This window comes from Danio rerio, chromosome 21 (genome assembly GCF_052040795.2).
Source record: "Danio rerio strain M-AB ecotype USA chromosome 21, GRCz13ab, whole genome shotgun sequence".
In the NCBI taxonomy this organism is placed as follows: Eukaryota; Metazoa; Chordata; class Actinopteri; order Cypriniformes; family Danionidae; genus Danio; species Danio rerio.
The window spans coordinates 31,367,667-31,384,299 of record NC_141041.1 but is presented as its reverse complement, the minus strand read 5'-3'; the positions used below and the strand labels follow the sequence as shown (position 1 = coordinate 31,384,299).

Below are 16,633 nucleotides of genomic sequence, written 5' to 3'. Positions count from 1 at the left end.
TATAGTCACATACATTTTTCATATACTGCTAGAGTCACTTTAAAGAAACAGACTTGGCAAAGTCTCAGTTGTCCTATTATTATAATCATGTGACTTCCATAATTCGATATTTATGATCATCTACATTGTAATTGTTTTAACAATGTGAAAGCTGAGTTATGTGATTCATAAAGCTAAAATTAAAATATGACTTGAGATTCCAAAAGCATTTATTTGCATGATGAAGCCTAATATAATGCATATAGAACGGCCTAAAATTCAAGTTTAATAACAAATATATTGCTGTATGGAGTTTTGTGATATTGAATATACACAACAGTTCAAAAAATAAATAGGTTAATAGTTGCATTTTAGGAGTTTTAGTTTTCTCAGAGCAGTTTTTCTTACCATTTATAAACTGCTACATTTATTAACGTTTATTTTTTTACATTTATTTTTTATTATGATATAATTTATTATTTTTAGACATACAAAATGATTTATAAACAAACAACACTATTTAAACCACTGTGGTGTTTCTAATTATATTGCAATAATTGATAAACAAAAATAATCCTATGTTGAGATGCCTTTCAGCTTTGTTTCCCTTCATGAGCATTAAAAAAATACTCTAATCTTTTTCTTGCTGTGCTGCCTTGAAAGTCTTCTAATATTACCTCCATGGAGATTGTTCATGCAATAAATGATTCAATAAAGCCTTGTGACTAAATTAAAAAGTCTGAGATCACTTACTTACAAATATACATCGCTACTCATAATTAAAAATCTGAACATCTCTAACATCCAAACTATATGACTTGCAGAGCATTTAGCCTTTCAGCTGTCAATCAAATCCTCCAGTCACTAGCCATCACGAGATACAGAGGTGTTACCTTTGAAGACAAGCCTCCCTCCATCCTGATCTAAACTACAGGAAGCACCGGCTCTATGGCCAGCACAAGCTTCACTTCACTCCTGGGATGAAAAGCTCTCCGTTCAGCCAGGCAGCTGTGTGGAGAAGCCTTGCTGCTGACCGCTGTTAGGAGAACAGCGAGAGTTGAAGACGCCTGTGAAGCTCAGTTTGACACGTCCCGACTCTCAGTTCAGTGCAAGTCCTTCACTCACGGGCATATTGATGTGGGCGGTGAGGAGAGGGGCACTCTTTCCTTCCCTCAGCACAAACACCTGAAATCAGAAGCAAATGTTCAATATTAGATGTCATTTCATGTAGAAAGCTTTGTGTACATTATTCACCAATAGGTATAAGATTCTGATGGTATAGTTAAAAGTGTCATGGTTTCATAATACTACTGAACACAATTAAACACTATAATGCACTGTTTAGGGTCCATAACATGCTTGGATGTTGGTGCATAAGCGATTTGTTTTTCAAATATTTGCTGAATTGTGGGCTGACAGTAGCTTTTAATGTGGATGGTCCTTTGCTTCTGAAGATACTGTTGCCCTAAATAAATAAATAATATAGTCTTTGACAAGTAAAATTAAGTTCGTTTCATCCATTTATCCATTATTTATAAGTTTTTGGTTTGGGAGACTAAAATTTTACATAATATTATAATATAATATACAGTTGAAGTCAGAATTATTTAACCCCCTGAATTATTAGCCTCCCCTGTTTATATTTTTTCCCCAATTTCTGTTTAATGGAGAGCAGATTTTTTTAACACATTTCTAAACATAATAGTTTTAATAACTCATTTCTAATAACTAATTTATTTTATCTTTGCCATGATGACATAACATAATATTTTACCTGATATTTTTCAAGACACTTCTATACAGCTAAAAATGACATTTAAAGGCTTACCTAGATTAATTAGGTTAACTAGGCAGGATAGGGTAAATAGACAAGTTATTGTATAACGATGGTTTGTTCTGTCGACTATCAAAAACAAATATAGCTTATGGGGGCTAATACATTTTACCTTAAAATAGGTTTTTAAAAAATGAATACCTGCTTTTATTCTACCTGAAATAAAACAAATAAGACTTTCTCTAGAAGAAAAAATATTATCAGACATACTGTGAAAATTACCATGCTCTGTTAAACATCATTTGGGAAATATTTAAAAATCCAAAGGGGGTTTAATAATTCTGATTTCAACTGTAATATAATCATTTTTCCATTGAATACTCATGCGTTCATTATTTGCCTGTACATATAATAGATCTAGGGCTATATTTTCAATAAAACAATTTTATTTGGTTATCCTAATGCATTAATTTTCTAATGCATTCAATCTTAAACACACTGTAGTAAAATACGAAGTTCTCAAACACTTCAACATATGCACATCAACCATTTAATGAAAGGAACTGCATTCATACTCTGGGCTCATGCTTGACTGTACATACAAATGACCTATATTTTTATATAATAATATAATTTAATATAAAGTAAACAGGAAGTGTTTGTAGAAAAACTGTTTTGTGAGGGAATGTAAAATCTTTACAGGGGAATACAACATCTTTGTGAGGTAACGCAAACATCTTTGCAAGGGAATACAAAACTTTCCAAGGTAATGCAAAAACTTTTTTTCTCCCACCATCACTTCACTTTCATGCCTACTTCACATACTGGATCAATGGACTATAAACTTAAACTGCAGAGTTAATCAAGTGATCTGTAATGGGGATAGAACAGACATTTCAGAATGCTTGCGTCATTGTAGATGCTTGGTGTGATAAACTCCTGACACTCAAGTTCATCTAGCCACATAACGTAAATTACGCTGATGCAATTTTGCATACTTCTGCAATTTAATGTCATTTCATCAATGGGATTAGAATAGACATTTCTTGTTGTCTGCACCACCGTACATGCTCAAAGTGATGAACTCCTGACTCTTAAGATCATCTATCTGTGAAACTGTTCTGTTGATGATGCAGTTTGGCATACTTCAGTAATTCATTTGTTTCAAAATTATTTTATGTTTATGAACCCTTAATAAGACACTCACTGGAAAGCATTCCTGGAGGTTATTATAAGACAATATTGTGTACATATTTTTATGACTATAAACTAGGGATGTGACCTTGTGCAGCGAGGCTTCGGAGCATGTATCTTGCAGTGAAGCAGTGTACCAAAGCTTAATTCGTTTTGCCATAATCACATGATCAGTGACGTCCGAAGCTTATACCCACGTGACTGTTGAATTTTGATTCAAAGGTTTAACCATGCGGGTTAGTAAAGTTTACAGTATAGAAAGAGATTAGGCATCAAATACATACATTTCTACAGTTTCAAACCACTGCACAGGTCCCACACACCCATAATTCAACTTAAATATTACTATAGTAATTTACAGTAAAAAGCTTTTGAGCCAAACTTAAAGTGTATTAGAGTATTATTTACACCTATTTTCAAAGAAGGCCACTGCATATTGTAGTATAGTGTGTAAAAGAGGCCAGCTGACAAATACGGCACATAAAGTCTCACTCCCATAGCCTTCTTGGAGCATTCGCCTCCCATGCAGGAATCACCAGTTTGATCCCCGCTCAGAACAAGAGGGTAGGACAGGTTGGAATACGATAAACATTAATACTTTTAAATACCTTGCATTTTACTACAATCATCAGTGCTGTAATGTAACATACCTTATATGTAAAAAAACTACAGTTATTGAGTATTTTTTTTTATATTACTACTGTTGTATTACTACATGAATGAGTTGGTCAGTTAAGAAAGCTTCATTTCAACATCACTACTTTTTGTGATATATTGTGATCAGTGTTAATGTAGTTGATATGTATGCCTTATAGAAGGTACATGACAAGGTTTAAGACGTAAACACTCATAGTAAAAATATTTTTTTTTTAATTTCTATAATGCGAATCTCATACGATCCATTCAGACGATACAAACCCAGCATCAATGTTCTGAAGAAAGAGAAAAAAAAAGTCTCACTTTGATAATGTCCGAGACGCCTTTGTCGCTCAAGCACTCCACAAAAGTGTCAATAGGGTAATTTAGCCCTGGAACCAGCAGGGGGATCTACAAACACACAACAGCTCACGATTACCAGCAAAACACTTCAATAACTAGACATTAAAAACATCTGCTCATATCACTGTGAAAGTTTTAGGGTGAGGTCACCTTAAAGAAAGCCGTTCTCATGCTGTACAAACTTTCATCATACAGAAAACTGATGGCTAGGTTCATAACAGGACGGGACGCAGCAGTGTTCTGGATATTCAGAGTGAGCTTGAAAGATGGACCCAGCCCTTGAACCTTTGCAGAAATGGAAAGCAGAAGTGGAGATCAGTATCACTCATCCGGTGTCATCTTGTTCTGAATTGCTCAACTCACCACAGCGTTCATCTTGAGTGGCTCAGTCAGGCTGGCGGACATTGGTGTGAGGCTGGACTCCAGGGCTTTGACATAGGCCCGTGCTGCAGCTAAACGCAGCCTGCTCAGGTCCATCTGAAATGCCCGGTGCATGGCTGTGAAGACAGAGCAACATGAGAAAGTCTGATCAGGAGGAATGCAACTTCGCACCATCACCTTTCAAAGAACAATTTTAGGTGGTTAAAATGACTAAAAGTTATATTATAAGTCATTAATGAAGTCAATTTGGGCTTTAAACGAAATCATTATATATTCAAAAATAATTGCATAATTTTACTGTATTTTAAATTTCTTACAAACATGTCCTGTGGTACTGCAGAAGCACAGAATAAATTTACCACACAACAAATAAGCCAAGCAAAACTTGACAAACACATCACAGCAATTTCTTGTACATCGTCACAAAGATTTAATAATATTAGATGCTTTATGTTTTTTTTTTTTTTTGTAACACCAACCAATTGCCACAATAATATTGCAGGAATATTACATACAGTACAAAATACTGTTACCTTTGATGTTTTATACATATTATAGAGTGACAGCAGGTCAATAACCGAGAGTGTAGTTGTTAGGCGAGAATGTATTTGTTTAGATTGCAATTATGCAGTTAATTTATACAGATATGCATAATTTCTGAGATACAGTGCGTCAGCATCCATCAGCCATCAGTCATTCGGCAGAGAAAAGACAGTTGACGTTTTCCATCTACAAGATGGTGACAGAGACTGCATAATAAGCCTTTAGAGGAGAAAAGATCTGCAAATTTTCAAACAACAGCTGATCTAATTGTCATTAAACTGGTAAGTGACATTCTCTTGGTAAATCTCTCTTGGTAGTGCTTTATTTATACCATGGTAATTGTAGTGTATTGAGTGTGAGATGGGACTCATCAGGAATGTATGTCTTTTGTGTTGGCCATTCTGTATAACCCTGAGTTACTTTTTGGTTGGTCTAATGAATCTCCTGTTTTCGTTACTGCAGACTGGTTCAGTAAAGTAAAAGAAAGACGAAATCCCTGCATGCGTTTAGTGTTTTTCCCTATCGCAAACACAACAGTAATCTGGTATTGTTTGCGTTGTTCTGGCTTTTTCAGGGTTAATTATTGTGATATCCTGATTGCAACAGAGAAATATTGGGAAATGTCTCTAGACTGATGGAATTTCATGCCGTTCAGTCTTATAATCTTAAAATGTGAGCAAAATCAGCTGTTTTGTCATCACTTTAGATATTATGCTAGAGAATCATTCAAATACTAGCTCTAAAGTGACATTAGTGAATGAGCAATGGTTTCTGCTGTTCTGACATCAGCTGCAGATGTGAAGGAATAGCGGAAAAAAGTAGTTCCTCATGCAAAAGGATTTTTAGACACTCTTTTTAGACACAGGATTTTAGACACTGTTTTCTTTTTTATACACACGATTATGCTGTCAAACTATTGTATAACGCAATATCACACTCGTAGCAGTGCGATATGGCTGTATATGCCAACACACCTCCCACCAGTGACGATATACAGCCATGTTGCACTGCTACTTGTGTGATATTGCTCACATATATATGAAATACCACAGGATGTTTTTGTAACTGTACTAGATTCATTGTAAAGTTGGCTCAATCTATCAATGCTGGTTGCAAACTGTGAAAATACGGAATTTCCTACTTATGATTATGACCTTTTTTGTGGCATTTGTGTTCATTCAACGTTTAAATCAAATTTTATATTCATAATAGTAGAGGGTCTAATTTTAAACCTTTTTTTAAGATTTTTATGTTTAATATTCATTTATACGTGGATTCTCTTCAGTGTATCATTATTTAAAAAAAATACAATTATAGTTGCTAAAGAGATAACTAGAAAGTGAACTTGATGTCTATGTCGGCTATATTCTGTCCATTTATACATTTTATATAAACATTTTGGTTATTTCCATATAGTTATTAAATTTAAACTATTTATAAATTAGTTATAATTGTAAATTACACCTATAATTTTTTATTTTGATGTCTTGTTAGAATTGTATATGTTTGTTTGCTGTAACATCAAATAAAAATAGATAAATAAATGTTAACGCAGTCTTTCTGACATAACATAAAACAACATTTCTTGATTGTTTGAAAAGATGGTAAAGCCAACTGTAGTGATAAAAGTGTCTAATGTTCAAATAACATTAAATAACAGGCTAACAAATAAGAAAAACCTACTGGTTTGAAGAATACTGGTAAAGTATAAACATTTAAAGTGAAAAATTGTGTTTTAATGCTGCACCATAATCTTTAAAATAAAGTCTTTTATTATGTCCACACTGTTAGGCCTGACAAGATATTTTGTCATCACATTGAACGTAACACACCGAGTGAAATTTTAGTGGGCATGTAAACCTGTAAAGATAAAAATAATTTAAAGCTATGTTACATTATTTTAGTTATCTTAGCATAAACATTTTGTCTTTGACCTACACACTCATACACAGACACACGTCCATCACTAACCAATAGCATTTTCACGCTCTCTCAGAGTCTGGTCCACATAGAGCTTGGTCTTCTTGGGCACATTTAGACGGATGCTCTGGGCTATTGGGGGTCCAGGGGTCGAGTCCCTGTCATCAAACACAGCTGTCCTCTTTAGGATCTTCACAATCAAACCTCCTCCTGCATCACATACACACAGTTGAAATCCATTTGTAAATCCCATAGCTGCCTTAAAATGCTTTATCTACTATGTAACTTTTGTTATTACCTTTAGTGGTCATTATCAGAGTGCCGTCTTCCCGTCCATAACGACCAAAACAAATGCTTGTCACTACATCCTGTAAAATATAAATAAAAGTCTCTAATGTTCCTTACAAGCTGCAGGGGCACTTCTTTCAGATTAGGGGTGTATCACTATCATGTATCATATATAATATTACCATCATTTTTTTAAAGGTTCTATTAAGTGTGTTGATTCGATAAATTAATTGGTCTCTGATATCTACATAGCGGTTTAGGTAAATTAAAAAAAATCTTTAAAAAAATTTTAAATGCTCAATTTTTACCGACAAAAATTACCCCTAAATTGGAACGCTTGGTTTTGACCATATTTGGAATGATGCTTTGATGCTCTGCAGCTTTTGTCAATGCCTGCTCTCACACACAAACACAACGTGATGCACTCTGAAATAAACTGTGCAAAATAATCCCATTTCATTTGACAAAAATAAATAAATAAACCAATTAAAAGCCTAGTTAAATCTTTTCAAATGAAGTGGGGGAGATTTTTATTTTAGCTAGAAGCAATAATTAAGATATGTGTTTGTTGCCATACACTGCAAATTTCACAATATGCACATTAAACTAATAAAACATACATTTAAACAAATCTTATGCCTTATTCGGAGAGGCGCTGAATAAATGTATAATCCGTATAAAACACATTTTACATTTAAATATTAATTACTGAATGGTTTTTAAATAAATCATTTGAGTCAGTGATCCATTAAAGAAAATAGCCAATTTGTACAAATTGTTTATATTTAATAACTAAGCAGACATTTTTTTGTCCAAGGTGATTTATAAATGAGATCATTTGACCAATTGATTCAATTAATTACTCATTATAGATATCATAATAATAATTATTATTATTTATTTTTATATAACAACTTTATATTATATATTAGTTAAAACTTAATTCATAAAATCGCTTTATACAAAAAAGATACCCTTTTGAGTAACAATAAAAATAAAATATTCAAAATAGATTTTTTTTTTGACAAAACCTCTGTTAGGAAAAAATAATATTTTTTTAATTATTTTTGTCTCTTACTTTTTATTAAACATTTGTATTGCTTAAGGTGATATATTAACCAAACTTCTCTAAGTGTGATACGCTTTGCATACTAACGAAGTATTTTTGCAGAAGTAGAAGTTTCCTGTGACCTCGATGTATGAAAATAACTTAATGAAAAAGGTGTGAAGACAGAATGTTGCAGAGCATACTTTATCTGATAATAATGTCAGCTTATGTGCACAGAAAACTTGACATAAAGGGGAAGTATGCCTGGGTGTGGGATGATTGACAAGTGATGAACTGACAGGATGATTGACAAGTGATGAATTCCACCAAAACTTTGCCTTTTAATACCAGTTGTGTATAAATACTGGAGTCAGGGAAATGCAGAGATGTTGCAAAACTTCTGAATGTAATTCTTTTATTGTGTTGGTGTAATGCGACTCAGAGCTCTGTTTATCGAATCATTAATTTGTATCTAATATATTACTAATATTTTTGGCATTGAAAAAACCCTTTCCTGACCTCTTTATTGAACACGCATGGAATTGGCAAAAAATCCCCACACCTACTCCATAAATAGCTTTCACCATATCACAACCCAAACCCAAATGTATCAAAGACAGTTCTTACCGGAGTCTTGATAGTGCCGATAAGGTTTTTGTCTCTGTACATGTGTACTTCACAGTTGGCCAGACCAACCAGCACAGCCTGGAATCCTCGTGTGGGGAGATCCATCAGTGCCATGGTGGTAACAGGGGCTGGTAAATAAGCTGTCCACAGCTTTTTCCCCTGGACGACAATTCATATAAGAAATTCATATAAGAGACAACCCCACAGGCATTACTTCCAGGGTGAAAAATATGGATTTGTTTATCATACCTTTTGAGTGTAACCATGCAGTGTCTCATGAGTACATCCTACAACCACATTCTTTCCCATTCTAACCAGTCCCACTGGGTGAGAGGACAGCTCAATGCAGTACTTGGGCTTTGGGGAATCCCTTAAAGACAAGAAAGCATATACATGTGCATGTTGCTTATCTGTTTATTTGGCCTTTTTACATACAGTAATTCAGAAACACTTCTTATTTGTGGCACTGGAGTAGGGCTGCACAATATATCGTTTCAGCATCGTTATCGAAATGTGCACAATCACACATTGTCACATTGAAGGACATGCAATGTTGTGTTATGATTACAGTTGACTAGGAAAACAGTTCAGAACACATGAGAATTGCGTAGTTGTAGAGTTTAACCATAATGGAGTCAACTTTTATTAAGTTTAAGTTTTTTAAGCCCTGACAGAGTATTTAGCCACACAAAATGTTCACCATTTGTAACTTTATTAAATAATTATATTGAATCATTTATACACTTCATATACACATATATAAACACTTTTGAAGGGTCATTTAACATTTTAAAAAAATCTAATCGTGTACCTAAATCCAACTTAACTGTCATGAAAATCATAAAACACTATTCAATCACACTTTTATTTTTGCTCTTTTGTATTCATCTATGCTTGTAATTTGTTTAGTACATTTTATGCGAAATTTACTTCCCTAAAGAGTTATCCCAATCAATCTAATTTAATCATTTTTTTCCAACAGCAGTTGTCAAGTCATCTGGTGAAATTGTGTATATAATTGCAATATTTATTGCAGGAAACAAAATATGGCAACATCAGATTTTATCAATATCTTGCAACCCTACACTGGAGGCCATTAAATGAACTGCAGCAATCACATCCTTAAAGGGTTAATTCAGCCAAAAATAAAAATGTACTCACTACACTCATCCTCAGGTGGTTCAAATCTTTATGAGTTTCTATTTTTGTTGAACACAAATTAAGATATTTTGAAAAAAAAACGCTGGAAACTTGTAGCCATTAACAACCATGGAACACTCTCAGAAAAAAAAATACACGGTGGTACAAAAATAGTCCCTTAAAGAACAGTTTTGTACCTTTGTAAAAACTGTACCTTATATAGTACAGAAAAGACATCCTATGATACTGTTCTGTACCTCTTATGGTACAAATTCAAATGGAGATACACAACTGTTCTCATAAAAAAGGTACACAAGTGTTGGACAACTCCTTCTTTACTACAATATCTATAAAAATAAATATGACTGGAAAGGCAAAGTGAATGAATAATTTCCATATAAGAGTCATTCTTTAAAAGCATATGTTTAAAGAAACTCAAAAACATTAATTATTAAGTTTGATAATACAAAACAACTGGTAAAACATAAAACTATAGGTTTTGTAAACTAAACATTTAAGACATTTTTAATAAACGTTTGGTAAGAACTTTCTGATAGATACATTTTCATCATTGATATCCACTATCAATTTGCTTTCCACTACATACATGAGCTGGCAAAAGTCCCACATATACAAAATTAATCAAACATTGTGCATATGTCAATACTTTTAAGGTACAATTTTAAGGTTTTAAGGTACAATTCTGTTCCATAAAAAAGTACTGCCCCAGTGACAAGAGTTTGTACCTTCTTTGGTACAAAATTGTACCATTTTTTCTGAGAGTGTAAGGAAAAAAGATACTATGGAAGTGGCTACCAGTTTCCAAGATTTACCAAAATATTATCTATCATGTTCAATAAAAGAAAACTCAAACAGGTTAGAAACAAGTGAACAACGAGTAATTGATCTCAGATTTAGAATTTTTGGGTGAACTGGCCCTTTAAACATTTGACCCCTTTAAACAAAAAATACTTACAAATAGCCCCAAATAAACATTTAAAGCCATTCTCAAAATTCCATCAGAAGTCACCTACTTCTTACCTGGCTTGAAGTAAAATTAATTATTAGCTAAATTAAAGGAGAAAATAACAGCCATCTTTTGTTTTTTTGGGTGAACTGTGCCTTTAAATAAGTTGCCGTTTACTTATTTACCTGCGTAGTATGTATATGTTGCCATTCCGACAGGCCACAGTGATACGAAACTCCACATCAAACTGACCTGTCACGTCCATTAGAGTGGGCGTACTAGGCAGTGACATCTAAAAAAAAAAAAAACACATATTTTGGGGAAATCATTTTAGGTTCACATTGCAATGTGATGCAATGTTCTCCCTTAAAGCTGACCTTGTAGAGAATGGTAAAGGCTTCTGGATCCAATATGTAAACATCCCCATTCTCTGTCCCAATCACTAGGCAACTGACTGCATCCTCATCCGCCATGTTCTTCTTTAATGTTCCAATACAGGTAATGACCGTCTGAGACAAAAAGACAAAAGTTGTGTTAGTTAGCCTGTCGTTGTGTGAATGACTGACTGTATACATGTATTCAGTAACTGGTACCTGTCTACGTATAGGCTGTTCTTTGTGAAGATGAACAAAATTCTCCATTTCATGTGGCTCGAGCATGAGAAACCTGAAAAGATCATACGATAAAAGGGATAGATAAATAAATCAATAATATACTAGCTGTTCAGAGATGCCCAAACTAGCGTCCGGTTGGCCCATGGTAACCTATGATTTGGCCCACCATCACATCTGAGAAAAAAAGGACAGCAATGGAAATGGTTGAGATTGTCAATTCAAGTTTAATGTAACCCTTTTTGTTTGTTTGTTTTATTGTTAAAAGCTAACTGAAATTAAATGTTTCAATTAAACGGTGTGAATTAATGAGCTTTTGTTTAAATGTGCATATTTTCACTTGACAATCCAGAGACTTTGGTGAGCAAATCAAGTCAAGGCAGATTTTGCTCGACTAGTCTATTCAGCATTGAACTCCACTGTGTTTTAAATGTGATTGTTCATGTTTTTATTGCAATGAGTTGTCATTTAATAAGTTATACTGCATTAGGTAATGCCATTTAAAGTAAGGTTTTCTATTTGTTTTGAAATATTATTAAATAACTTAGGAAATTAGCCATGGCAATTTTAATGTAATATACTGTTCGGCATATTTAGCTTTGGCCCACAGCTAGTTTAGACATAGCTGGTTTTTGGCCCTTCATATGAAAAAGTTTGCCCACCCCTGGGCTAGTTACCAGGGTCCTCTTGATGACATAAGATTTATCTTTTTGGGGTTTTTTTTACTCTATGTTGAACTGTATATGGTGGACAAATGTTTTTTTTTAAATAGCAATATATTAATATTTTAGCTATTATGAAATATATGTCTTAGTACTACCTACTTCGATTATGCTAAGAATATGCGTTTCATTTATATCATATTAAAAAAGACAGCCAAATTTGACTCTTACCTTCAAAATATGGTGTTAAAAATTACAATGTTGTGTAAGTAAAAAAAAAAGTTATAAATTACTAATTATTTTTTACATAAATAAAATTGTACTTAAATTATTTTGTGTGAAAAGTACATACAAGCAAATATATGTGATTTGAGATGGTGTGTTTTATACTGCATATTTCTGAAGCTGTATCCAAGACACATTCAAATATCAACACCAAACTATTTTACATGGAACTGGCACAAAAAGTTTGACCTCATCATAATAATTTGGAGACAGCACAGTATATTGCTGAGAAGTTACAAGCAATTAAGGAATATTCCACTTCATTGCATTTATGGGTTTCCACTATACTTATTACAGTCTGTCTCCATTCATTTTTTTTTTTTTTGCAGTTGGTATGATTCCTGCTGCCATGTTATATTGCTATATTTTTCCATTTATTTATTATTTCATATAAATGTATTCATCTGTATTGACCATATATGACATATATTCATCTCATACATATATTCTTCTCTGAAACATAAAAGAGCATATTTCAATGTCTCAGACAATAGTCGTCAAAAAACAATAATTCACTGACTAAAAAATAAAAAAGTTAAAAAAGAAAGTGGTTTTACCGTAGTGATCTGACAGACAGTGGAATTTCTGATTTGTCCCTGTTGAATAAAAATAGAGTAAGTGTAAAATCTACATCACACAGTAATCCTATCCCCCCTTTAGTTTACAAACAGTAACTCGCCTTAATCCTTCTAACATCTCTTTAAGGGTCATTGGATCAATCATGTCCTATGAGTTAAAAAACAATCAGTAACCATCAAAGAGCCAATTAAATAAAATGACAATGCAAAAAGATGAATGTGTGATAGGGGATACAGAGTGAATAGCAGCTCACCTCCTTGGCCTGACACCAGACGTCCTGCTCAAGAGGGTTTATATCCAGGCTAGGGAGCGTAAATTTGAAGTAGGGTCTCATGTTCTTGTAGACGTAGATGAAGGGACCCGAGGCCACAGCGATGGCCGGTGTTCTCGGCTCGTGCAGGTCCATGAGGAAGGAGACCAGGCCGGTGGGCAAGTCCAGCAGGGTGCTCTCACTCAGCAGACCGGTGCCACGATACACCTTCAGCTTCATGTTACACAAGCCTGTGCCAAGATCACCCACTACCAGCTGGCACACGAAGATCACATTTAGTTACAAACCATTTAAGGTTTGCTTGCTTTTGCTTTAGAAAGTTAGTCAATACATCAGGGCTATAACGCAGATTTAAAAAGGAAATAAATAAAATAAAGAATGACAATTAAGATTCCATTGATCCTGCCACACAATAAACAAAAAAATAAATAAACAGGTAATTCTCACAACTGTGTAGACATTAGACATTTCTTAAAATGACAATATAAACTAAAAATTGCATGAAATAATTTGAGCATTGCAAGAAACCAATTTGAAATAAAACACCATCAAAAGAGTTGTTTATGTTTGGATTGCTGCTTCAGAGAGCATGCTCTTCTGTTGCCATATGCTTTTTATTATTATTATTATTTTTATTTTCCATATTTGATTTTTATTAGAAGCTTAATATGGACTCTATGCACAGCTAGAGTTTTAAAGCCAATGATAAAATTCGGGTGAAAGCTTATGTTTTTACAGCATCGATGTTGTAATGTAATTAAAATACACTCAGTTAAATAGACTTAAACATTTATTTAGTTGTTCAAGCGTAAAACGAGATGAAAGACCATGTAACCACTAGCCATCAGTAGCAACAGGCTGGTGCTGAAACTCCATTAAAAATACTGGGGTAAAATAAACTGTCATCTTTTTTAAAAAAATGGCTAGGAGAAATAGAATTTAATGCAGTGCTTCTTGTCTGATCTGAGACCCACTTCATATCATATATCTGACAGGCAGTGAAGATCTTTAAACGTGACCATTCGTGTGCATATAGCCCATTAGGTGTCTTCAGGCTTAAGCAATCAAGTTTATATAGTAAATAATATAGGAAGATAAAGGTCACAATATTTTGGTGATGCATATGTTATTGTGTATTGTTATATGTTATGATTCAGGCATCTCAATTGTCAATCAAATCTTTTAGATATCTATCTGTTTAAATAAATAAATAAATAAATGTTTTTTAGTGTTCAACAGAATAAAGAAACTCTTAAAAGTTTGGAACCACTAAAAGGTGAGTAAATAGTGAGTAAATGTCCATTTTTAAGTATCTCTTTTTATTTGTTCAAGTCAGCTCTGTTGTAGAACATTGTTTGAGAGTCCAATCGGTTATTTTATGTAGTTGTCACTCAATTACTAATCCACATAAAACAGGATTAATTATAAATGGTGAAATAACAATGAAATTTAACTGATCGTCCTTTTTCAGTAGTAGAATGCTGCAGAACTGCTCTAAATATAACTAACTATGCTATAAAAACAAACTATGTGTGTACCCAACAGGATTAAGCCCTAAAAGGCCAACTGACGGAACATTTTGGTATTTTTATTTATTCTTTGGTAAACATATACAGTGCTCAGCACCCATTTCGAAAATATTTTTATAAATTTCTCAGTGATTATAGGCTATGTATTTTGGTGCATTTAAACAAAACAAATTTATTCAATTTATACAATTAAATTCAAGCAAAACATTGAAAAAATACAACCTACAAACAAATTATTTTAACTAAAATAAAAAAATTTTGCTTCCCTTCATTTTTCCTCTTTTTTTAATTTGTATTTAATATTTTTCTATAACATATAGATTTGGCTGTGCTAGTTTTTGGACTGTTATCGTAAGTTATTTTGTTAAATAAGCTCCAGATTTGGCTTCAATACTGACTAATCCAATATATATATGCACAGATTTAATATTGTATAGCTTCCTATGAAAAATATGAATTTAAAGATAGATTTAAGAGGGGTGTACTCAAATATGCTGAGCACTGTACATCTGGAAACACACGCAAGTGACTTATTATTAATATTTTTTAGCATTACATTACTGAATGTAAAGTTATTTTACATTCAGATAATGTAATGTAAAAACAAAATGTGCAATCGATGTGCAAGTACACATTCACACCAACTCACCTTATTTTCACCATCGCCATGCAAATCTGAAAGAGCTGTGAAGAAAGATAAGAAGGATGAGTTTTCAGATTGGTAGCTGCAGGATAAACAGTTGTTATGGGAGTTATTGTGCAACTATTAAGTTCATGAAACTCACCAATGCATGAGGAGAAGGTGTACAGGTTGGCAACTGGGTCATAGTGGGCATCAAGCCATTTGGAGCTTGCCACCGAACTACAATAGAAGAGGGAAACTTATTGTTTCAAACAGATGTAATGCTTTACAGTTGCATTAATGTTAAATAATGCATTTACTAACATGAAAAAACAATGAAGAGCACATTTATCACTCTGTTTACTCATCTTTGCTAACACTACTCATTAAAAATAAAGATGTTCATTTTAACTGCATTAACAAAGCATTAACTAAGGTTAATGTTGACAGGCATGGATTTAGATTTGAATGGTGCAGTAGAAAACGTAGAATCAGGAATAATAGTATTGTTCATTGTTAGTTAATGTTAGTAAATACATCATTGTAAAGTGACTTAAACAGATCATCAGACAACAAATCAATTCATTTCTAAACGCTAAGTTGGATTTAAAACACTCACTAAACCGCCATATTTGTGAAAATAGTTATTAACAGGCGTTCGAATATGGGTTTTGCTGCCTCTATAAAAAGTCTGAATCCTAATGTATATCATTCAAATCTCAAGCTATTCGAATAAGCTAACTTACACAGCCATGCTAACGCCAGGCGACATTTAACGCGTTTCTTCGCAAGTGAAACACAAAAAATAGGAATGCGAGTACTCACGTGTCTTTCAACTCCTGGGGAACAGATGACATGGTTGTTTTGGTATGTTCAGATGCTGCTTATTAATAATCAGAGCTGTGCTAATCAAACTGCTAGGACTATCTGCTGTAATCCTTATATCGGCTTTCCTCGTTCCTATGACAACCAGTCCTGAAGAGAGAGGAGAGAGTTTACGCGCGCCACTTTGAAACGCTTCCGCCAGGAACGAGTTGTCATGAATAGTTCCGAATTCAAGTAATCTGTTTGCGGACGTGTATGGCAAGCCTTTTTACTTTTATTAACTCATATGAATTCTTGATACCAACTTACAATTTAAGATATCAACAATCAGCATTCTTGATAGCAAGAATTGAAGGGACTTTATGCTCAGCTAGAGTTTTAAAGCCAAT

General features: G+C 33.5%; 1 protein-coding gene across 1 annotated transcript; it reads right to left on the bottom strand.

Moving 5' to 3' along the window:
• Nucleotides 1–191: 191 nt before the first annotated feature.
• Nucleotides 192–16,335, bottom strand: bbs1 (Bardet-Biedl syndrome 1). The gene is given in 17 exon segments (NM_001098251.1): nt 192–1,164; nt 3,908–3,994; nt 4,097–4,231; nt 4,310–4,443; nt 6,842–7,000; nt 7,089–7,158; nt 8,754–8,912; nt 9,003–9,123; nt 11,046–11,152; nt 11,238–11,369; nt 11,454–11,526; nt 12,976–13,014; nt 13,098–13,144; nt 13,251–13,523; nt 15,447–15,481; nt 15,583–15,659; nt 16,245–16,335. Coding segments are annotated over 17 exon segments (1,767 nt in total). The 5' UTR covers nt 16,277–16,335; the 3' UTR covers nt 192–1,077.
• Nucleotides 16,336–16,633: the final 298 nt, after the last annotated feature.